This window comes from Neofelis nebulosa, chromosome 2 (assembly GCF_028018385.1).
Source record: "Neofelis nebulosa isolate mNeoNeb1 chromosome 2, mNeoNeb1.pri, whole genome shotgun sequence".
NCBI classification, from domain to species: domain Eukaryota; kingdom Metazoa; phylum Chordata; class Mammalia; order Carnivora; family Felidae; genus Neofelis; species Neofelis nebulosa.
Window position 1 is genome coordinate 111,478,385 of NC_080783.1, and position 17,029 is coordinate 111,495,413.

The 17,029-nt window shown below is 54.1% G+C and overlaps 1 protein-coding gene across 1 annotated transcript in view; it reads right to left on the reverse strand.

The window, feature by feature from the left end:
• Window positions 1-12,212: 12,212 nt before the first annotated feature.
• Window positions 12,213-17,029, reverse strand: part of HS6ST1 (heparan sulfate 6-O-sulfotransferase 1) — a 46,278-nt gene continuing 41,461 nt past the window's right edge. Inside the window, exon 2 of the mRNA XM_058715672.1 lies at window positions 12,213-15,740. Within this exon, the coding sequence (XP_058571655.1) occupies window positions 15,032-15,740 (709 nt within the window). The 3' untranslated portion in view covers window positions 12,213-15,031. The remainder of the gene's footprint in view (window positions 15,741-17,029) is intronic.

Below are 17,029 nucleotides of genomic sequence, written 5' to 3' on the forward strand. Positions count from 1 at the left end.
CTATAGTTTGCCAACATACAGCCTTGAGGTCCATGCTTAATACTCTGGCTTTTCCTCAGAGCCACTGGAGGGTCTTGAGCAGAGAAGTAACTTGGCATGGCTCAGAGCAGCCATGTGTGGATGACACATGGAGGGTCTAGAGGGAAGCCACGACCCAGGGAGGAGGCCTGTGTCATGACCTGTGGGACCAAGGTGCTGGTGTTGGGACTTTGAAGTTAGATGCAGATTGATTGACTGGTTGACTCACCGAGAGAGAAACACAAATCAAGATACCTCATTAGCCCTCAGACCTGTGTGACCATCATGAGCCTGGGGCCAAGGAGCTCCATGGTGGGGGTGGGGGTGGGGGTAAAAGTCGAGTTGGCCACTCTTGAGTGTGATGGGGTAGCTGAGGCTGGAGATAGAGGACCGCCTTTCATAGGAGTGCATGCCAATTCTACCTAAGACGGAGGCCACGCATTTGTGTGTGGAGGGGGCCCAGGGCCAGGAAGCCTGAGGGCAGAGGGCTGGCCTCCCAGGAAGCTGCCTGTGGCATTCAGCAGAGTGTGTGGAAATTTGTGGGGTCCAGGGAGCAGGGAGGCCACTCCTGCAGGGACTGCCCATCGGTGGCCCTCTGCCTCAAATGGTGATCCCTGACATTTGGTACTTCTCTGTAAAAACAAATATGTACACATGCAAATAAAAATGTGGGATTTTCGATTCAAGCTAGTGACTCATGTTCTGTAGCTGCTGGTCAGTGTTATGTTTAAGTGAAACTACAGATCCAGCATCTTCCTCCAACTTCTGAAATTTTCTAAGGTGCATAAAGTGAGAAAGGTTGAAAACTGACACCCATACACCCATTACGTAGATTCAACACTCAGTTTTCGCGCCAGCGGTGGCACACCTGAAGCCTGTCGTTTTCTCTGCTATAAATCTTCCTCACTTCCCTCTCTGCCTTTGAGTCTCTGCCAAAGCTCACTTGGTGGCTGGCCCCCTTGAATGGCAAACTCTGAGTAAATCACCTTTGCCTGTTCTCATTTGGGTGGTCTTTGTTTATTTCCACAACAGGATTATAATGCTCTTCAGAGTGAAAGCTCTCAAGTGAATCTACCTTGTAAAACCAGAGAAGAAATTGTGGTCCCCATATTGGACCCAGAGGCTTGGAAGATAAGCAGATGTTGTGAGTGGAGTGGGGGGTGGGGAAAGGGGCATGATTTGGGGCTGGCAGTGCTGGAGGGGCCCTACTCTGCCAGGCCCGGCTGCAAGGGTATAGAGCTGGGCTGGGGAGGCTGTGCTCTGCGGACATTTTACTTGCCGCTCTCCAGCCCCATCCTGACTGTCCAGAACAAACCCCAGGCTATGTGGGCACCATCTGTCTGCTCAGACGCTGTAACAAATATCACAGACCAAGGGGCTTAAACAACAGAAATGTATTTCTCCCAGTTCTGGAGGCTAGACATCCAACATCAGGGTGCTGGCAGGGTGGTTTCCCCTAAGGCCTCCCCCCGTGGCTTGCAGATGGCCACCTCCTGCCTGGGTTCTCATTTGGCCTTTTCTCAGTGGACACGCATCCCAGTGTCTCTCCCCCCCTCCCCCCCCCCCCCCCCCCCCACTTCTTACAGGGACACCAGACCTCCTGGATTAGGGCCCCATCCTTATAACCTCTGGAAAGGCCCTATTTCCAAATACGGTCACTTGGGAGATTAGGGTTTCAACCTATGACCTTGGGGGGCACATAATTCAGTCTATAACAGGTACCAAGGGCAGACAGCTGCTTCCTTCTAGAGGGAGGGAACAACAGCCCCAACGCATCCACAAGCAACTCACCTTTGGAGGACTAACCACTCACTGGTTTATTCTCTGCCACACCCCTGTTCACAGGTTGTCCCACTCCTTGCCTGCAGTGGCCACTGTCTGTCTCTGTCTGGAGTGGAGGTGACCCTGTAGAACATGTGTTCTCACTTTAGGCTCATGCTGGGCAGTGGGGATATTTTGTGCATATTTTGTGGGGACGTGTGTCTGTGTCTTTTCCATTTTCCAGGGCGAAAACCAACAGCTTTCACTTCATTCTCTGAGGCATTGGGTCCAAAAGACAACATTGGCCATTGTTCTTGGTGGCAGGCGGCCTGGGCCTAGATCTGGTGACCCAACATAAAGCTCTGAAGGGAGCACGGCTCTGCACGGAACCCTTCAGCATGCCGTGTGGCTGAAGATACTGTCTCCTTGTCTGCGGTACAGGGACATCAGGAACATGCCCACTCGTCACATGCAAGGACACTTGAAGTCCACCTTCCATCTTATTTTGTCCTCCCAACAATCTGGGTACCAGGCAGGTGCCTTTTCTAACAGACGCAGATTTCAGAGGAGGAAACTAAGGTTATAATTGGCCCAAAGTCATTCCTCTGGGAACCAAGACCTTCTGGCTCCTGATCCAGGGGCTCCACTGCTCCCCACTGCTCCCCACTGCATATAATCTATTTTTTTTTTTAGTTTATTTATTTTGAGAGAGAGAGAGAGAGAGAGAGAATCCCAAGCAGGCTCTGCACTGTGAGCACAGAGCCTGCTGTGGGGCTCAATCTCATGAACCATGAGATCATGACCTGAGCTGAAATCAAGAGTTAGATGCTTAACCGACTGAGCCCCCCAGGTGCCCATGCATATACTCTTTAAGTAAGCTAGTTTGTTTGGCTGGCCGGCAGGTTTTGTCTATATTTCAAGGCACATTTGGAACTTATGAGTCCAACTCTACTTCATGTAACTTATGAAGTATTAGTCCATTTCTCACCAGAGGCCAAAAGCTCACCATCTGGATCATAATGCTCACACTTTCAAGCCAAGAACAGAGCACTGATTTCAAGCACCAATTCTCAACCTTGACAGTCCATAGAGAGAGGAGACTACATCCTATTTGAAAACCTGGGTGCCTGGGCCTCCCACTCAGGCTCAACCTGAATCACAGGCATCCCTACTTTTATAAGCTTACTATGTGACTCAAATAGATGATAAGAATTAAGAACTGATGATTTAGGGGAATCTTAGTGGCTCAGTTGGTTGAGCATCCGACTTCAGCTCAAGTCAAGATCTCACAGTTCATGAGTTCAAGCCCCACATCGGGCTCTGTGCTGTCAGCTCAGAGCCTGGAGCCTGCTTCGGATTCTATGTCTCCCTCTCTCTCTGCCCCTCTCCTGCTCACTCTCACTCTGTCTCTCTCAAAAATAAATAAACATTAAAATTAAAAAAAAAAAAGAACTGCAGAGAAGTTTTGAAAATAAAGTGAAAACAGAAGAATAATTAGTGAGTTTGCGAATTATCTTTATGTTTCATATATTTATATATATTTAGGGTTAGTACGGTGTCCTCATGATGTCTCAGGCTCCTTTTATCACATGGCTTCCCTTCCCAGGATCACCTCATTGTCTAAGATGGGTGCTAATGCACCAACCATCACATATGAGCTCCAGGCAGCAGGATAGGAGAAAGAAAGGTGAGGAACCTACCCTATCCCTTTTAAGGAAGCTTCCTGGAAGTATTATATAACATTTATGCTTACATTTATTTGGCTGAAAAGACCCCAAAATACTAACCAAAAAATAAATAAAAATTAATAATTTAGATTTTATTAAAATTGAGAACTTCTCTTCATCAAAAGTATTCATCAAGAGAATAAACAGCCAAGCTAAAGACTGGGAGAAGACATTCAGAACACATACATCTGACAAAGAATATCTATCAAGAAAGTATAAAGAGGAGCGCCTGGGTGGCTCAGTCAGTTAAGTGTATGACTTTTGATTTCGGCCCAAGTCATGAGCTCATGGCTGGCTGTCAGCGCTGAGCCTGCTTGGGATTCTCTCTTCCCCTGTCCCTTTCTCTCTGCCCCTTCCCCACTCTTAAAATAAATAAATAAATAAACTTAAGAAAAGAAGATGTAAAGAGTTCTTACAAATTAATAAGAAAAAGACAACACAATTTCAAAAAATGAGTAAGAGATACACTTCGCAAAAGAAGATATCTCGATTGCTCATAGGCATCTGAAAAAATACTTAACATCATTAACTATCTAGGTAATACAAATTAAAAACCATCTGAGATGCTGTTATTTAACTGGTAGAATGACTAAAATTGAACGAAGGTTGGCAGGGATGGGTAGCAATGGAAATAGACATCCTCTGCTTATGACGGTGAATGAGTTCAAACACTTTCAAAAAGTGCAAGTTTGTTATAAAGTTACGATGTACTTTTAAATGGCCCAGAAATTCCACTTTTTGCTATTTACACAAGAGAAAGGAGAACATAAACAATTTAATAGCAACTGTTTTTATAAATAGCTAAGAGTTTGAAACAGCCCAGTGTCCAACAAGAGGAGAATGGATGAGCAGATTATGGAACAGTCACAGGTCAGAGACATTAAAAGAACAAAGGTCCACTGCTGTGGGCCATGCTCTCATCAGGCCCAGCTTTCTGCGCAGCTCGAGACTCTGGGCCTGGCCTGTGATCCTCTAGCAGCACTTGGTGGGCGTACTCCCTGAGTTGAGGGAGCTCAGAGCTCGAAAGGGCTCGGTCCGCTGCAGCGAGCCCCACCTCCTCCTGGGACTGGACTCACCCAGCCAGTGTCTGCAAGGACTTGCATGTGACACACATAACACGTAACACATAACACACATATAGTATAAACTGTGCATAGCAAATAATTTATAGCATGTGCACATGTATAGCATGTAACACAGTGAATAATATTGCAGCATGTAACACACATAGCATATGGCATGTATCACATGTGACACGTAATAGAGTAATGCTATATGCTACACACAGGATATAACATGCACATAGCATGCGACATACACACCACACAAACACGTACACACTTATAGCACAGAACGTACATTGCGTCTAACACGTATAGCATGTGACATATGTGGCACAAAATAGGCACAGCAAGTGACATAGACAGCGTGAAACACGTGGCACAGATACAGCATGTAATGTGCACAGCATAAGCCCACGGCTATGGTTTGTCCTTCCATGAGGGACGTCTGCCTTGGATGGGCTGGCCTAAAGTGGGAGCAGCTTTGTTAGCGGGCGTAACCAGGCTTGGTTTTCCCTTCCCCTCCCCCTCTACCCTTTCTTTCCTTCCTGAGAAGAGGCCTGAATAAGCGGGGGTAGAGAGGGACCTTTTGTAACGCGACTACTGCCCCAGCGGCCCCAGAGGCTCCTTCTGCACTAGTCTGGGAGCCACACAAGGTGGCCGCTGCTGGCATCTCCACACCTCTGGCCGCCTTGCAGGCCTGCTCCTAGGGCGAGTATGTGAGGCGGGCTGGCTTTCCTCTCAACAGCCTCCAGGGGGCCCCACGGTGGGGGAGAAGCAACACGGGAGGTGGGCGTCTGGTGGCTGCCCCGGGTCAGGGTCTTCTTCAGGTTCGTGTCCCCAGAAGCAGCCCTGGGTCAGGGATTCAAGCGCAAGCAGCATACCCAGGTCGTGATCCCAGGAGGAGGGCACGTAGGGGTCACAGCCTCTGGGACCCCAGGACCTGCATCCCTTCCTTCTCCAGCTCCAGACACCGTGTGCCCCCCGGGGGGTCCAGCAGCTGTTGGCTGCTTGCCTCTGAAAAGGAATCCAGCCTTCCTTTTACAGCGGGAAAACACATGCTTGATGAAGAGTTTGCCTTGAAACTGCTAAGTGGAGGAGCTGGAGATCGCTTTTCCACACTGGTTACTAGGCTGGGAAGCTCAGGACCCAGTGATGGCCATGGGTGAGGGTAAAAGGGGGGTGCGCAGAACTGCCTGAGGGGACACACGCAGAGCCCCTTCCTTCCTGATCCGCCAGGGAGGGAGCAGAGGCGGGGCTGTGGCAGGAGCCTGACTCGGTGCCCTCCTGTCACTCCATCCTGTCTGAATGAGGCCCCGGGGTTGCCCATCCCTGAAGGGAGACCAAGCCCCTGCAGGAGAAGCTGGCCAAGTACAGCTCACACCGTGGCCTTCCAAGGAACAGGTCCCTTAAAGGAGCTGTAGAAAGGACTGAGGGAAAGGATGGTGGCTGTCTGGTTTCTCGCCCAGGCACTCGGTCAGATGGTGCTGGCTTGGCGAGGGTGTCATCAGTCCTCCCTCTGGCAGGGGGGTCAGGCACAGGGCGTCAGGAGGGCCGGGGCCAGAGGCTGGGTGGCCCCAGTGGTGCTTGCCGGGCTGTGCTGAGTTGGTGTTTGTTGGCAGAGGGAGGCAGCAAGGGCTCTGTCCTCACCCCAACTTTCCCAATGACTGTGCCTCAGGTCCGTCTGTATGAACACGTAAACTGTTAGAAAGCTGAAGTTCCTGGATTCCTCCAAGCTGAGTCCCACCCTCCCTGTGTTCCCTGAACTCTGAGAAAATCACTGTCATGAACGTACCTCTTATCTTCCATTTTGCTTTTGGGTTTAGTTTCAGCCAGCTGTGTTTTGAACAGGTAATTTGTTCATGCTTCAAAATTCAAAAGGTACAAAAGGGTACACAGGAAAGAGCCCCCGCCCTCCGCATGCGTTTGAGTCAAGAACAGCAGGGGGCAGTCTTGAAGCAGTGCATCCCCAGGAGTGTCTGGAACGGAGGTGCTGCCACTTGGGCTGCAGACTCCAGCTGGGTTGCCTTTGCAGAAATACCACCTGTAGTGGCTGTGCCATGTAGCCCGTTGTTAGATTAGGTTCAGGTGAGAGTGACAGAAACCCCAAGCAGCTAAGAACTTAAGCAAGGGACATGTTTATTTTTCTCTTACACATCTTGAGGTAGGCAGCCCAAAGCTGGTAGGGTGGTTCCATAATCACCAGGAACCTATCCTGTTGCTTGACCATCCTCAACACGAGGCGTCTACTTCATGGGCCAAAGTGGCTGCTTGACCTCCAGCCATCACATCCTCATTCTAACCATTAGGTAGGAGTCAGGGAAGAAGAAATGTCCACTACTTCTCTTTCAAGATTGTGTCCCAAAGCTGCAAGCATCATCTCTTGCATACCATTGGCCAGAGTTTAGTAGTGTGGCCACATATCATTGTGAGGGGGCTGGGAGCATGGTCTTGATCCCAGCTGGCTGTGGTCCCACTGATACGTGGAGGTTCTGTTGCTAAGGAAGGAGGGGAAGACAGATATCGAGGGACAGCTGGCAGGCTCTCCTGCGATGCCGGAGTTTAAGATTGTTTTTTCTTTATTTTGAGACAGAGGTAGCATGAGTAGGGGAGGAGCTGTGCTGCCAGCACAGAGCCTGATGTGGGGCTCGAACCCGCGAATTTGGCATCATGACCTAAGCCGAAACCAAGAGTCAGACACTTAGACTGAGCCAACCAGGGGTCCCCAAAATCATTTGAAGTGAACAAATCACTTCCCGCATGGAGTGCCAGCTGAAAACCAGCAGGACCTCCAGGCCACTTCCCGAGGGCACCTCTCAGCATGCTCGGGAACAACGTGAGAGTGATCTGGGCAGGTCTCGGTTCCTCTGGACACCTTAGTCCCCTGGAAGCCCTTCTTGCCAGAGCCACTTAGAACAGCCCTTGTGAGTGTGGCTTTGTCACACAGCGGGCCGCTCCCTGGAGATAGCTAGGCCTCTCCAGGCCTCTCCAGGCCTCTCCCTGGAGACAGTGCCACTGTGGATCTCTTGGGCTCATGTGTTGGGCTCCTCACAAACCATGTTGTCTGGAGCTCCGGGCTGAATCCTGCCTCCTGGCTCCTGGGGAAGGCGGGCACCACCCAGAACAAAGCAGACTGCTGAGTCCCAGCCGCAAGGCTCCAGGCCGGCTCCCTCGAGTCTTAGAGAGGCTGCGTTTTGAATGCTTGGCTTTATGTTTGAGAAAGAAAAGTGGCTTCTTTCCCTAGGCTTCCTTTCACTGAGAAGTCTCTAGGGTTTTGATGAGCTATAGAAGGGGGTGGGAAGACAGGGCTGGTGAGGACAAGCCCATTAGAAGGGAGGGTGGAAAGCTGCTGGGGGCACTGGGGTGAGGCGCCTCAGGAAGAGAGGAGGGGGAAGGCACCCTAGGTCGCAGCGCTCTGTGTTCACGGCCTTTGCTGGGTCAGGCACTGGAAACATAGTGGATGGGCTGAGAGCGAAGCAGAAAGGGGGACCATGGCCAGCCTGCTTGGGACCTCAGAGCCATGCATTTGCAAGAGGGGGCTGCTGCAAGGGAGTAGAAATGGCTGTGTGGCAAATTTAGACAGAAAAGCAGGCTTCCTGTGGCTGCTGGGAGGGTAACCTGTCTGTTGGGGGTGGGGATGGTGGTTAAGAACTCCTGCCTGCTGTGGGGATGGGGGTCCCTGCAGCACAGGTGGGGGCTGGAGAGTGGGGTGACAGTGCTGGGAGAACTGAGGGGGGTTCATCAGCAGATCACCAGAGGGGACACACTGGCTCTCGGGAGGGGTCTCTGTGCCTCACCTAAGACATGAGGCTAGATCCTGTGTCCTGACCACCCTGGCCACCCTGCAGTGGAGCTGGCGAGGAAAGAGGCTGGCTGGTCCTGACCAGGGCCTGCTGGCCCTCTTGACAAGGTAGCTGGGGGACAGTGGAGGGGGAGCCTGTGTGAGCACCCTGTCACTCATCACTTGGGGATAGGAGTGTCCTCTGGGCACCCAGAGAGGAGGGGAAGCAGAGGGGGGACAGGGAGAGCCATAACATGCTGGTTCTAACCAAGAGACACTGTTAGCTTGAATGGACAAATTAAGAAAAATTAAACCCATGTCAGAGGGAATGGAGACTTGAAGTCAGGATGTGAGCAATTTCTTTATAAAAAGCATGTTTTGGGAAAGGTGTGGGCAGTGCCGTGTAAATTCAAATTCCTCCTCTGGGCCTGCCCAGGAGCCTCGTCCCACTTAGAGCCTAGGGCCACAGCCAAGAAGGCCCCAGGACTGGGTGGGCTGTGCTGGGGAGGGAGGGAAGTGAGGGGTCCAGCAGGGATGGGACCAGGAGGGTCTTTGTATTTGTTTGGCAAGTAGAGAAGGCAGGGTGGGTGACTCACCCAACTTCTAGGAGCAGGAAACAAGACGGCGCTGACCAGGTGGGGATGGATGGGGCTGGTGGGCAGGGACCTGGAATATTGTCACGGTCCTTTAGGGAAAGAAAGGGAAAGGAGAGAGCAGGCCACAGTAGAGGCTATAGCCCTTGTGGCTTTGCTCTTTGGTGGGCAGTGTGGTGGGTGTGACCGAGCTGGTGGCGGGAAGGGTCAGGTCTCTGTGCACCCTCCCCTTGTCTGAGGTCAGAGCTGGAGCTGGGGATGACGGCCTAGTGTGCGATGTGTCCTGGCCTGGGCCATTTCACAGAGAAGGGCTGACAGCAGGTCAGTGGGCCAGGTGGAGTCCCAACTCTGATCTGACAACACGCAGTGCTCCTGAGAGGTTCTCTGGTGCAGCAGCGGGGACGGGACCCAGCGCCAGCTCCTTGTAGCAGGGGGGTTCCTGGCACGGGAGGGTGAAGCCCTTCAAGCTAGGCCATGTTGAGGGGGCTGGGTGCGCACCCTGGTGCACTAAGGCAGGAGGATTTCGTGGGGAGGGGGCTGGTCAGCCAGAAAGGGAAGGGTCCCCGTGACACGAATGGATACAGATCCCTCTGACGGCCTCCTAGTCTAGAGGTCCATGCTCCTGGGTGGGGGCTGTGGGCTGCCATCCCTAAGCTTAGGTTGGATTTAGCCCTCAGGGAGCCCGTGTACTTGGGGCTGGGAGCACATGGGCTTCTCCCTGTGCCACTGAAAAGGGAACCATGACCAGGCGGAGTGAGTAGGGATGACTTTCCTCCAGGAAGAGAGAAGAGGAAGCACGCAGGCCCTGGGGCAGGATGAGCTCTAGCCAGAGGTTTTGGGGTGAGAATCCAGGTTTTGGGGTGAGAATCCAGGTAAAGCATGTGAGTAGCAGGCCCACCCCAGGAAGTGGCTGCTGTTGGTCATGGCGGGTGTGTGAAAAGGGGACAGCAGAGGAGGCAGCGGTGGGCTGGATGGGGTTGGGTGGTAGCTGGCCACAAGGGGGTGGGGGGCTGCTCTGAACCCAGGAACCCAGAGACTGAAGGAGCCCGGTAGGACCCGGTGGGACTTGTGGGAGTGGCAGGGCTACAGCCTAGTGCAGGGACGGGGTGAGCAGGGCAGGGCCCAGGAGCCTCCCTAGCCTCAGGCTCAGGAAGGCTTGAAAGGGGGCCTCCAACTTTAAACAGAAAGATGAAAACTCTCATCCTTGCGGGGAGGTATTTCCACGACTGACTTTGTCTGATGAGGACCCTGGCCCCACATTGCACAGTGGACATGTCCATCCTGTATTCCCGGATGGGGAGCCAGCCTGCAGACTCCAGATGAAACGTTTAGGGAGGGCCAATTCCAAGCTGTGTGGGGGGGAAGGGGTGTGGCTTGCTGTACAGGTCTTTCCACACTGGGGTTCCGTGTAGAATGCTTCCCTAGCAGGGACCCTGTTACCAAAGAGACACTCCCTCATGGATTCAGATGGTCAGCAAGGTTGGGGTTTGGATCTGAAGGTTGGGGTTTTAAGGGTTACCCGTGTCTGTCCCTCACTCTCTCCCCCACGTGGGAAAGCTCTGGCAAGCAGGTGGCAGCCACTTTGCCCCCTGGGAACTAGTGGTGCCCCCATCTCCTGGGTTTCTGTCCCACCTCTCAGTTGTTCAGGGGCTCCTCTCTACAGGCAGCTGTGGGGGAGGAAGCCTCAGCCTCCCCTCCCCGCCCCTCCCCCAGTTCTTCCCCGACGACGACGATGTGGACAGGGCGAGGTAGGAGTGTCCAGATACAAATTCTGGCAGGGGAGGAAAAGGAGACCCCCCTTAGGCCCACTAGCTCCAAGGTACACTTTCTAGGGTTTTTCATGTGACAGTCACTGGGAACTGACAGGCTACTGGCTCTCCCCAGGACCCTTGTGGAAACGCAAGGTCGGTGCACTAGGGCCCCCAGCTGTAACACCGTCCAGCAACAGCTGGCCCCCACAACAGATCATTTTCCTGAAGGCAAGGCAATGAGCTGACTCCTTTTATCAGCCCTGTGGTCACACTGAGACCTTGGGCAAGGGCCCTCCCTCCCTGTCTCATCAGAGAACTAAAATCCATCAGGGCTGGTGGCCAAAACCACCTCACCTGTGTGGCATTTGTGCCCAAATGTTTATCTTTTTAGTTTTTATTTTAGAGAGAAAGAGAGAGCTCATGAGAGAGCAAGGGGGAGGGGCAGAGGGAAAGAGAGAGAGAGAGAGAGAGAGAGAGAGAGAGAGAGACAGAATCCCAAGCAGGCTCCACGCTCAGTGTGGATCCCAATGCAGGGCTTGATCCCACAACCCTGGGACTCTAAGCAGAAATCAAGAGTGGGCCGCTCAACCGACTGAGCCACTCAGGTGCCGCTGAATCTGATCATGAGAGAACCATCAGACTGATGCAGACATTTTAAGGGACAAGTGGCCTATGTTAAAATGTCAGTGCTAAGAAAGGGAACAGGTGGGCGGTGCAGGCTGGGTCTCTGCTTGGTGAAAGGAGATGGGAGAAGCAGGATAGCTGAGCACCGCACAGTCCTCGGCTCACAAATAAGACCTGAGGACATCGTGGGCACAAGTAGGAAATTTAGACAGGGAATGTATGTTAGCTCGGATTACTGTGTTTATGTTAAATTTGAGGAGATGATAAAGGGTTGAGTTTCATAGCAGAATGTCATTCTTAGGATGTACATGCCTGAGTATTCTGAAGACTGCAACTTATTTTCAAATATTTCAGAAAAATGTGTGTGTGTCGGAGTGTATGTGTGAGTGCATACACACATATCTGTGTGTACTCGTGTGCACGTGTTTGCGTACAGAGAGAGCAAGTGTGAGTGCAGGACAGGAAGACGCGACAAAACGTTGACCTAGGTAAATCTAGGCTAAGTGTTTACGGGTGTCCATGAACTGTTCTTTTGCCTTGTCATCTGCAAATCTTTCCAAGTTAAAAGTGAAGGAGGAAGAGGTCACTGAGAAGCACACGGTGTCTGCGTTTCTCAGCCTCACTTTAAGCTGGGCTCCTGTTCTCAAGTGTTGCAATTAAGGACCACTAACCCCTGCTTCGTGGCGATGACAGGTTGACCTCTTCCTTTTGCAAAGGGCTGCCTCAGGGAGAAAGTGCGTGAACTCCTTTCTTCCTGGCTGCCTGCACCTGAGGGAGCCCCCGCTCCCGCGTCCATCCCTGTACTCGGATGCTCATTTTGAAAATCAAACCCAGAAGGTCTGGCCACGCCATGCCGGGCGGACGGCTGTTACCACAGACCACAGCACACCCGAGGCTCCTTGTCAAGGGTTTATTTCATCTGCTAACATTCATTCTTGACCTAGACAAAAACAATTAGATGATTATGACTTGCTTTTCCATCATCAACTCGTTTTTCTTGTATGAATAACCAAAAGATTTCTTCTCAACACTTTTTTCTTTTTTTTTAATAAGAAGCTATAAATAAATAAAGCTTTAAACGCTCCTGGGTTCAAGTGAAACACTTCCAGTTCCCAAAAAGGTCACAGACTCATTGCTCGGACAATTTTGCCGTCCCTGTTTCCTCCTCCAGGAGGAGATGTTGCAGGTCTGTGTGAGGAGTGGGTTGTCTGCTCACCGCGTGTTGCCTCTGTTTCCTCAGCCCTGTGCAGAGCCGCTGGGTGGGGCACCCCTTCAGTGGAGCCCCGGAAGGTGGTGGTGTCGGAGGAGGCGCTACAGGCACGAGGAGCTTTCACCTCAATGCAGGTGGCCTGAGCAGAAGTGCCGGACTGGAGGCGTGAGGGGCCGAGGGGCACTGGCACCTGGTGCTGTCTCTGGGCGCCTTGGCCTGGGTGCTGGCCCCCCACGGGACCGCTTTCCAGATGCAGCAAAGAAACCAAGGAGAGACCCGTGTTTCCGTGTGAATTGGGACAACGGATCATAAGTTAAAACATTCCAATATGTACAAAACAGATCCTACACTCAAGGGGGCACACACAGGAAGCCGACTTCAGGAGGGCCGGGTGCCCAGGGGTTCAGGCAGAACGGGACTGAGCTTTCCACCAGGAGGTGGAATTGACCACCTCCTGATGAAAGCTACAGCAAGCCCCGAGCACCCCACATGCTTGTCCAAGACCCCAGAGGTCTCATGAACACGTCCCACCCTCCTCCCTGGAGCATGACTGCCCCAAAGGATGAGTGTCAGAACAGATCCCCCCCATACTGACCTTCACTACCCCTTGAAAGAACCACTACACCACTTGGGCACTGGCCTGCTCAGCGTGACACACCCACTCTGCGGGGTGATCCTGGGTAGGTGTGGTGCCCATCCCAGCCTGCTAACCACTGCCCTTGGACTAGAAGATGAAGTGGTTGGTGTAGGAAGCAGGAGGTATGGGCACCATAACCTTTGCCAGGCAGGCAAAGACTAAAAGCTACTTCTTCCTGGGTACCTCTCATTTGACAACACTGTAGTGTTTCCTGTGCTATTGAAGGTTCCTTGCTTCCACACCTCTGGGGTGGCTGAGGAGAACCTGGGGCAGAGAGGAGGGTTCCTGGTAGAATCTGCCCTCGAGGCTGCTGTCCTCAGCAGGCTGGCCGTGGCCCTCACTGCCCTCGTGAGGGAGGCTTGTAGCCCCCAGGCACGTGTGGGTCCTCACCTGGAGAGAGAGGGCACTCGTCCACCTTGGGTGTGGGACACACATTTTGATCCCAGAACCCAGGGCCTCATGTGGGGAGAGCACCCCCAGAGAAGACAGTGGCCTGGCCTCCTGGAGCACAAGACAGGTAGGGCATGGGGGAAGTGTCTACAATGGATATGGAACATGGCTTCTCCAATCTGCAGGGCTGCCAAGAACAGGGCCTGACCTGCTTGTGGTCAGGGGTTGGGCCAAGGGAAATGCAGGGAGAGGCCAGGGTGGGAAGGGCTGTGTATCTGGGTACTAGGGAGCCACTGAGAGCCATTTCTTCCAACTCTGATAATCTGAAAGCCTGAGTCCCCTTCCCTGGCCATAGCAAACCACTGTGGCCCCAAGATATGATTCATGGGCAGCAGGTACAGTTGGCTGTGTTCTAGCCAATGGAGGCTTGATTGTACTTCTGCACATGTGGTTGTGGGAACAGTGGGGCATGAGCCCCGAATAAATGTCTAAGTGATGACCCTGGGGCCAGGGATAGTCTTACCAAATCTCAGAGGGTCAGAATGGTAAGTGGAGCAGGGGAAACTTTCTGCCTGAGCTGGTCTGGCTTGGTGGCCCAAAGGCCAGCTTGGGTGGGGAGGTACATAGACACAGGTGGTAGCATCCTTGGACACAGCCTTCCCACTCTTTTCTTACTCTCTGTCCACAGAGGGGGACAGTGCATGTGGGCCCATCTCCTTGCAGCCCTTCTTAGGCTGAGGACTGTGGAAAATGGGGGGGAAGGGCCCCAGGAGGTGTGCTTTGATCTCCTGACCCAAAGCAAGAAGCCAGACTGTGTGTTTTGACCTTGGGCCAGAGAGAGAGTGGGCTTCCCAGGGGCAGGCCAGAGTCTTCTCGGCTTCAGGCAGGGTGGGCCCTGACCATGAAGATGTGTGAGCTAGGAGCTCCATTCCTGAGGACACCTCAAGGGGCTGCCTTTGTGCCCAGAGAAGGGGCTTCACTCAGGCCCAGGGGCACTGGGGCCACTGGAGGCCAAGGGGCTGCCTGGGTGGCCTGATCCCGGAAAGGTGCCTGGAGCTGGTGTTGGGCCCCTGCTGGCCTGCAGAGCAGAGAGCCAGCAGGTGTGCACAGTGGGTGTGGGACGCGCTCCTGGCCCAAGTCCGATCTGCACTCTCTGCTGTTTCTTGTTTTTAGACCTTCGGCTGGCCGCCGTGCGTGAGCTGGGGCCAGGAGAGGAGGGACAGTCCTGGCCTGCGCAGGCCTGCCTGCGGCATCCCTCAGGCACGCTTTCCTCTGGCCAGGGGGTGGGGACGGTGGTTTGCACTGGCAGATTCCTCAGACCCCGCCAGGCCACCATGTCCCCACTCCCTGACCCTCATTCAGCACATCTACCTTCTGGTGAGCACATCTGGGACCCTCTTCCTACCAGAGTTCCGGTGGGTCAGTCCGTGTGTCTGACCTCACCCCCCCGCGGGGCCACCCCCCACGACCGGCCACCACTACCACTTCTCGATGATGTGGCTCATGTAGTCCTCGGTGGGCACGCGGCCCGGCTCCTCGGCGTCCTCCCGCGGCAGCGCCTCCTTGGCGCGGTGCAGCAGGCGCTCCTCCCGGCTCTTGAGGCGCTGCTCCCTGCGCTCCAGCTGCCGCTTGTACTGGTAGCGCTGCTGGAAGAGGTCCTTGGCATAGTCGTAGAGCTGCACGTCCAGGTCATTAAGCTCCTCGATGCGCCGGATGGTGTCCTCGTCCACCTCCACACCGCCCGCCCGCGTGCTGTTGTACTGCATGAAGGGCCGGATGAACTTGAGGTTGAACGTCCGCTCGAACAGGTACTGCGTCTTGCGCTGGAACTCTGTCAGGCCGAAGAAGGCCATGCCCCGCAGATTCTTCTTGGCGCTCTCCAGCAGCAGCTGGGCCCGCTTGCCCTCGGGGATGAAGGACAGGTTGTAGCAGCCCACCAGGCTCAGGTCGGCCAGCATGCGCACCTGGCGGTTGTTGGCCAGGTTGTAGGGGCAGTCCATGAACTCCTGCAGCGTGCAGCCCGACCAGTCCGTGCCCTCATAGCAGGGTGGCAGCTCTTCGGGCGTGGGCGTGCGCCCATCGCACATGTGCAGCGACGTCTTCCAGGTGGCCCCCCGCTGCACATGCCGCCACTCACTCAGGTAGCGGGACACGGGGTCTCGCAGCAGGGTGATGTAGTAGAACTTCCTGTAATGAGATAGGGACAGGGGGTAAGATGAGGGCGCAAGTGCGGGGGGGGGCAGTATCTGGGGGCCATTTGGGGGTGGAGGGAGGAGGCTGGAGCTCCAAATCTGACTGCTTTGGGTCCATATCGTGGGGCCTCAGGCACCTCTGATACCAATCGTTACGTTTAGTTCTCCAAATGGTGATTTCTGAATGGGAAGCCCGGGAGCTGAGATGTGACACAACCTGCAAAGGGCACCACGGTCACCGTCACGTCTGCCAGGTGTGACTATCGCAGGGTCCTGCAGTGCCTGGTCTCAGTGCCTCCTGAATCCTGGCCCAGGGGCTTCCCCTGGACCCTAAGGCCACCCTCCTGTGTGCTCCCTCCTTAGGAAGGACAGCCTGTCTTTGCCCTGCACTGGGGCAGACCTGCAGGAGCCCGTGCTCCCGGGGACCAGAGGCGTAAGGAAGTGCTCACAGCAGCAGGCTGCATGTGTGGGCCTGCTCAGGGCCTCCCACAGGCCCACTGCACACCTGCTCCTGTGGAGGGTGGGCACCAGTAGACCACTCAACCTGGGACTCCCAGGTGACCCATAATTCATAATTATCTTGTCTCCCAGGAACTGTCTCCACCCCAGGAAGTCAGGCATCCCTCAAGATGCCACCTCCTTGTGCTATATGCAAGGGGCATCCATACCATTGGAGAAGTGACTCCCCGTGTAACAGGCACATCCCTGTCTAGCATGATGACTGGCCTGATGTCACCAAGACATAGCGGGCAGGGGGGCTTCCAGATGTTCCTGTGACAGGTGTGGTGTGTGGTGGTCAGCCCCAGAGGTTCTTCCTGGAAATGTCTCCTCCAGGGCTGGCAGAACTGGCAGCCTGTGCCTGGTGGGACGTCCCAGGCCAAGGCAAACCAGGGCTGGGGCAGGCAGCAGGAGCCCCCTGGGCCCCACACACCAATCCAGGGGGAGAAGCTCCAGGAATGCCCACCCCTACCCCCCTCCAGACAGCAGCACGGAAGCACATGCACACGAACCCCTCCTTACTGAGGCCCAACGGGGGCACCCGACTAACCCACCATCCCCCTCGCTAACCCCTTGGGGAGCTGCATAGAGCACCTCGGGGGCTCTGCTGGCAGCATGCTGATCTGACTGCACATCTCCCAGGGGGCCATGGGGTTGGCAGGGCGACTGGCAAAAGCAAAGGCAGTGGGGTACCTCCACATGTCCCCTCAGATGGAGGGAGGGACATCTAGAAAACTGCAGGGTGGCATCTTCATTAGGGAACTTGGGACCCCCAAGCAGAGCCTG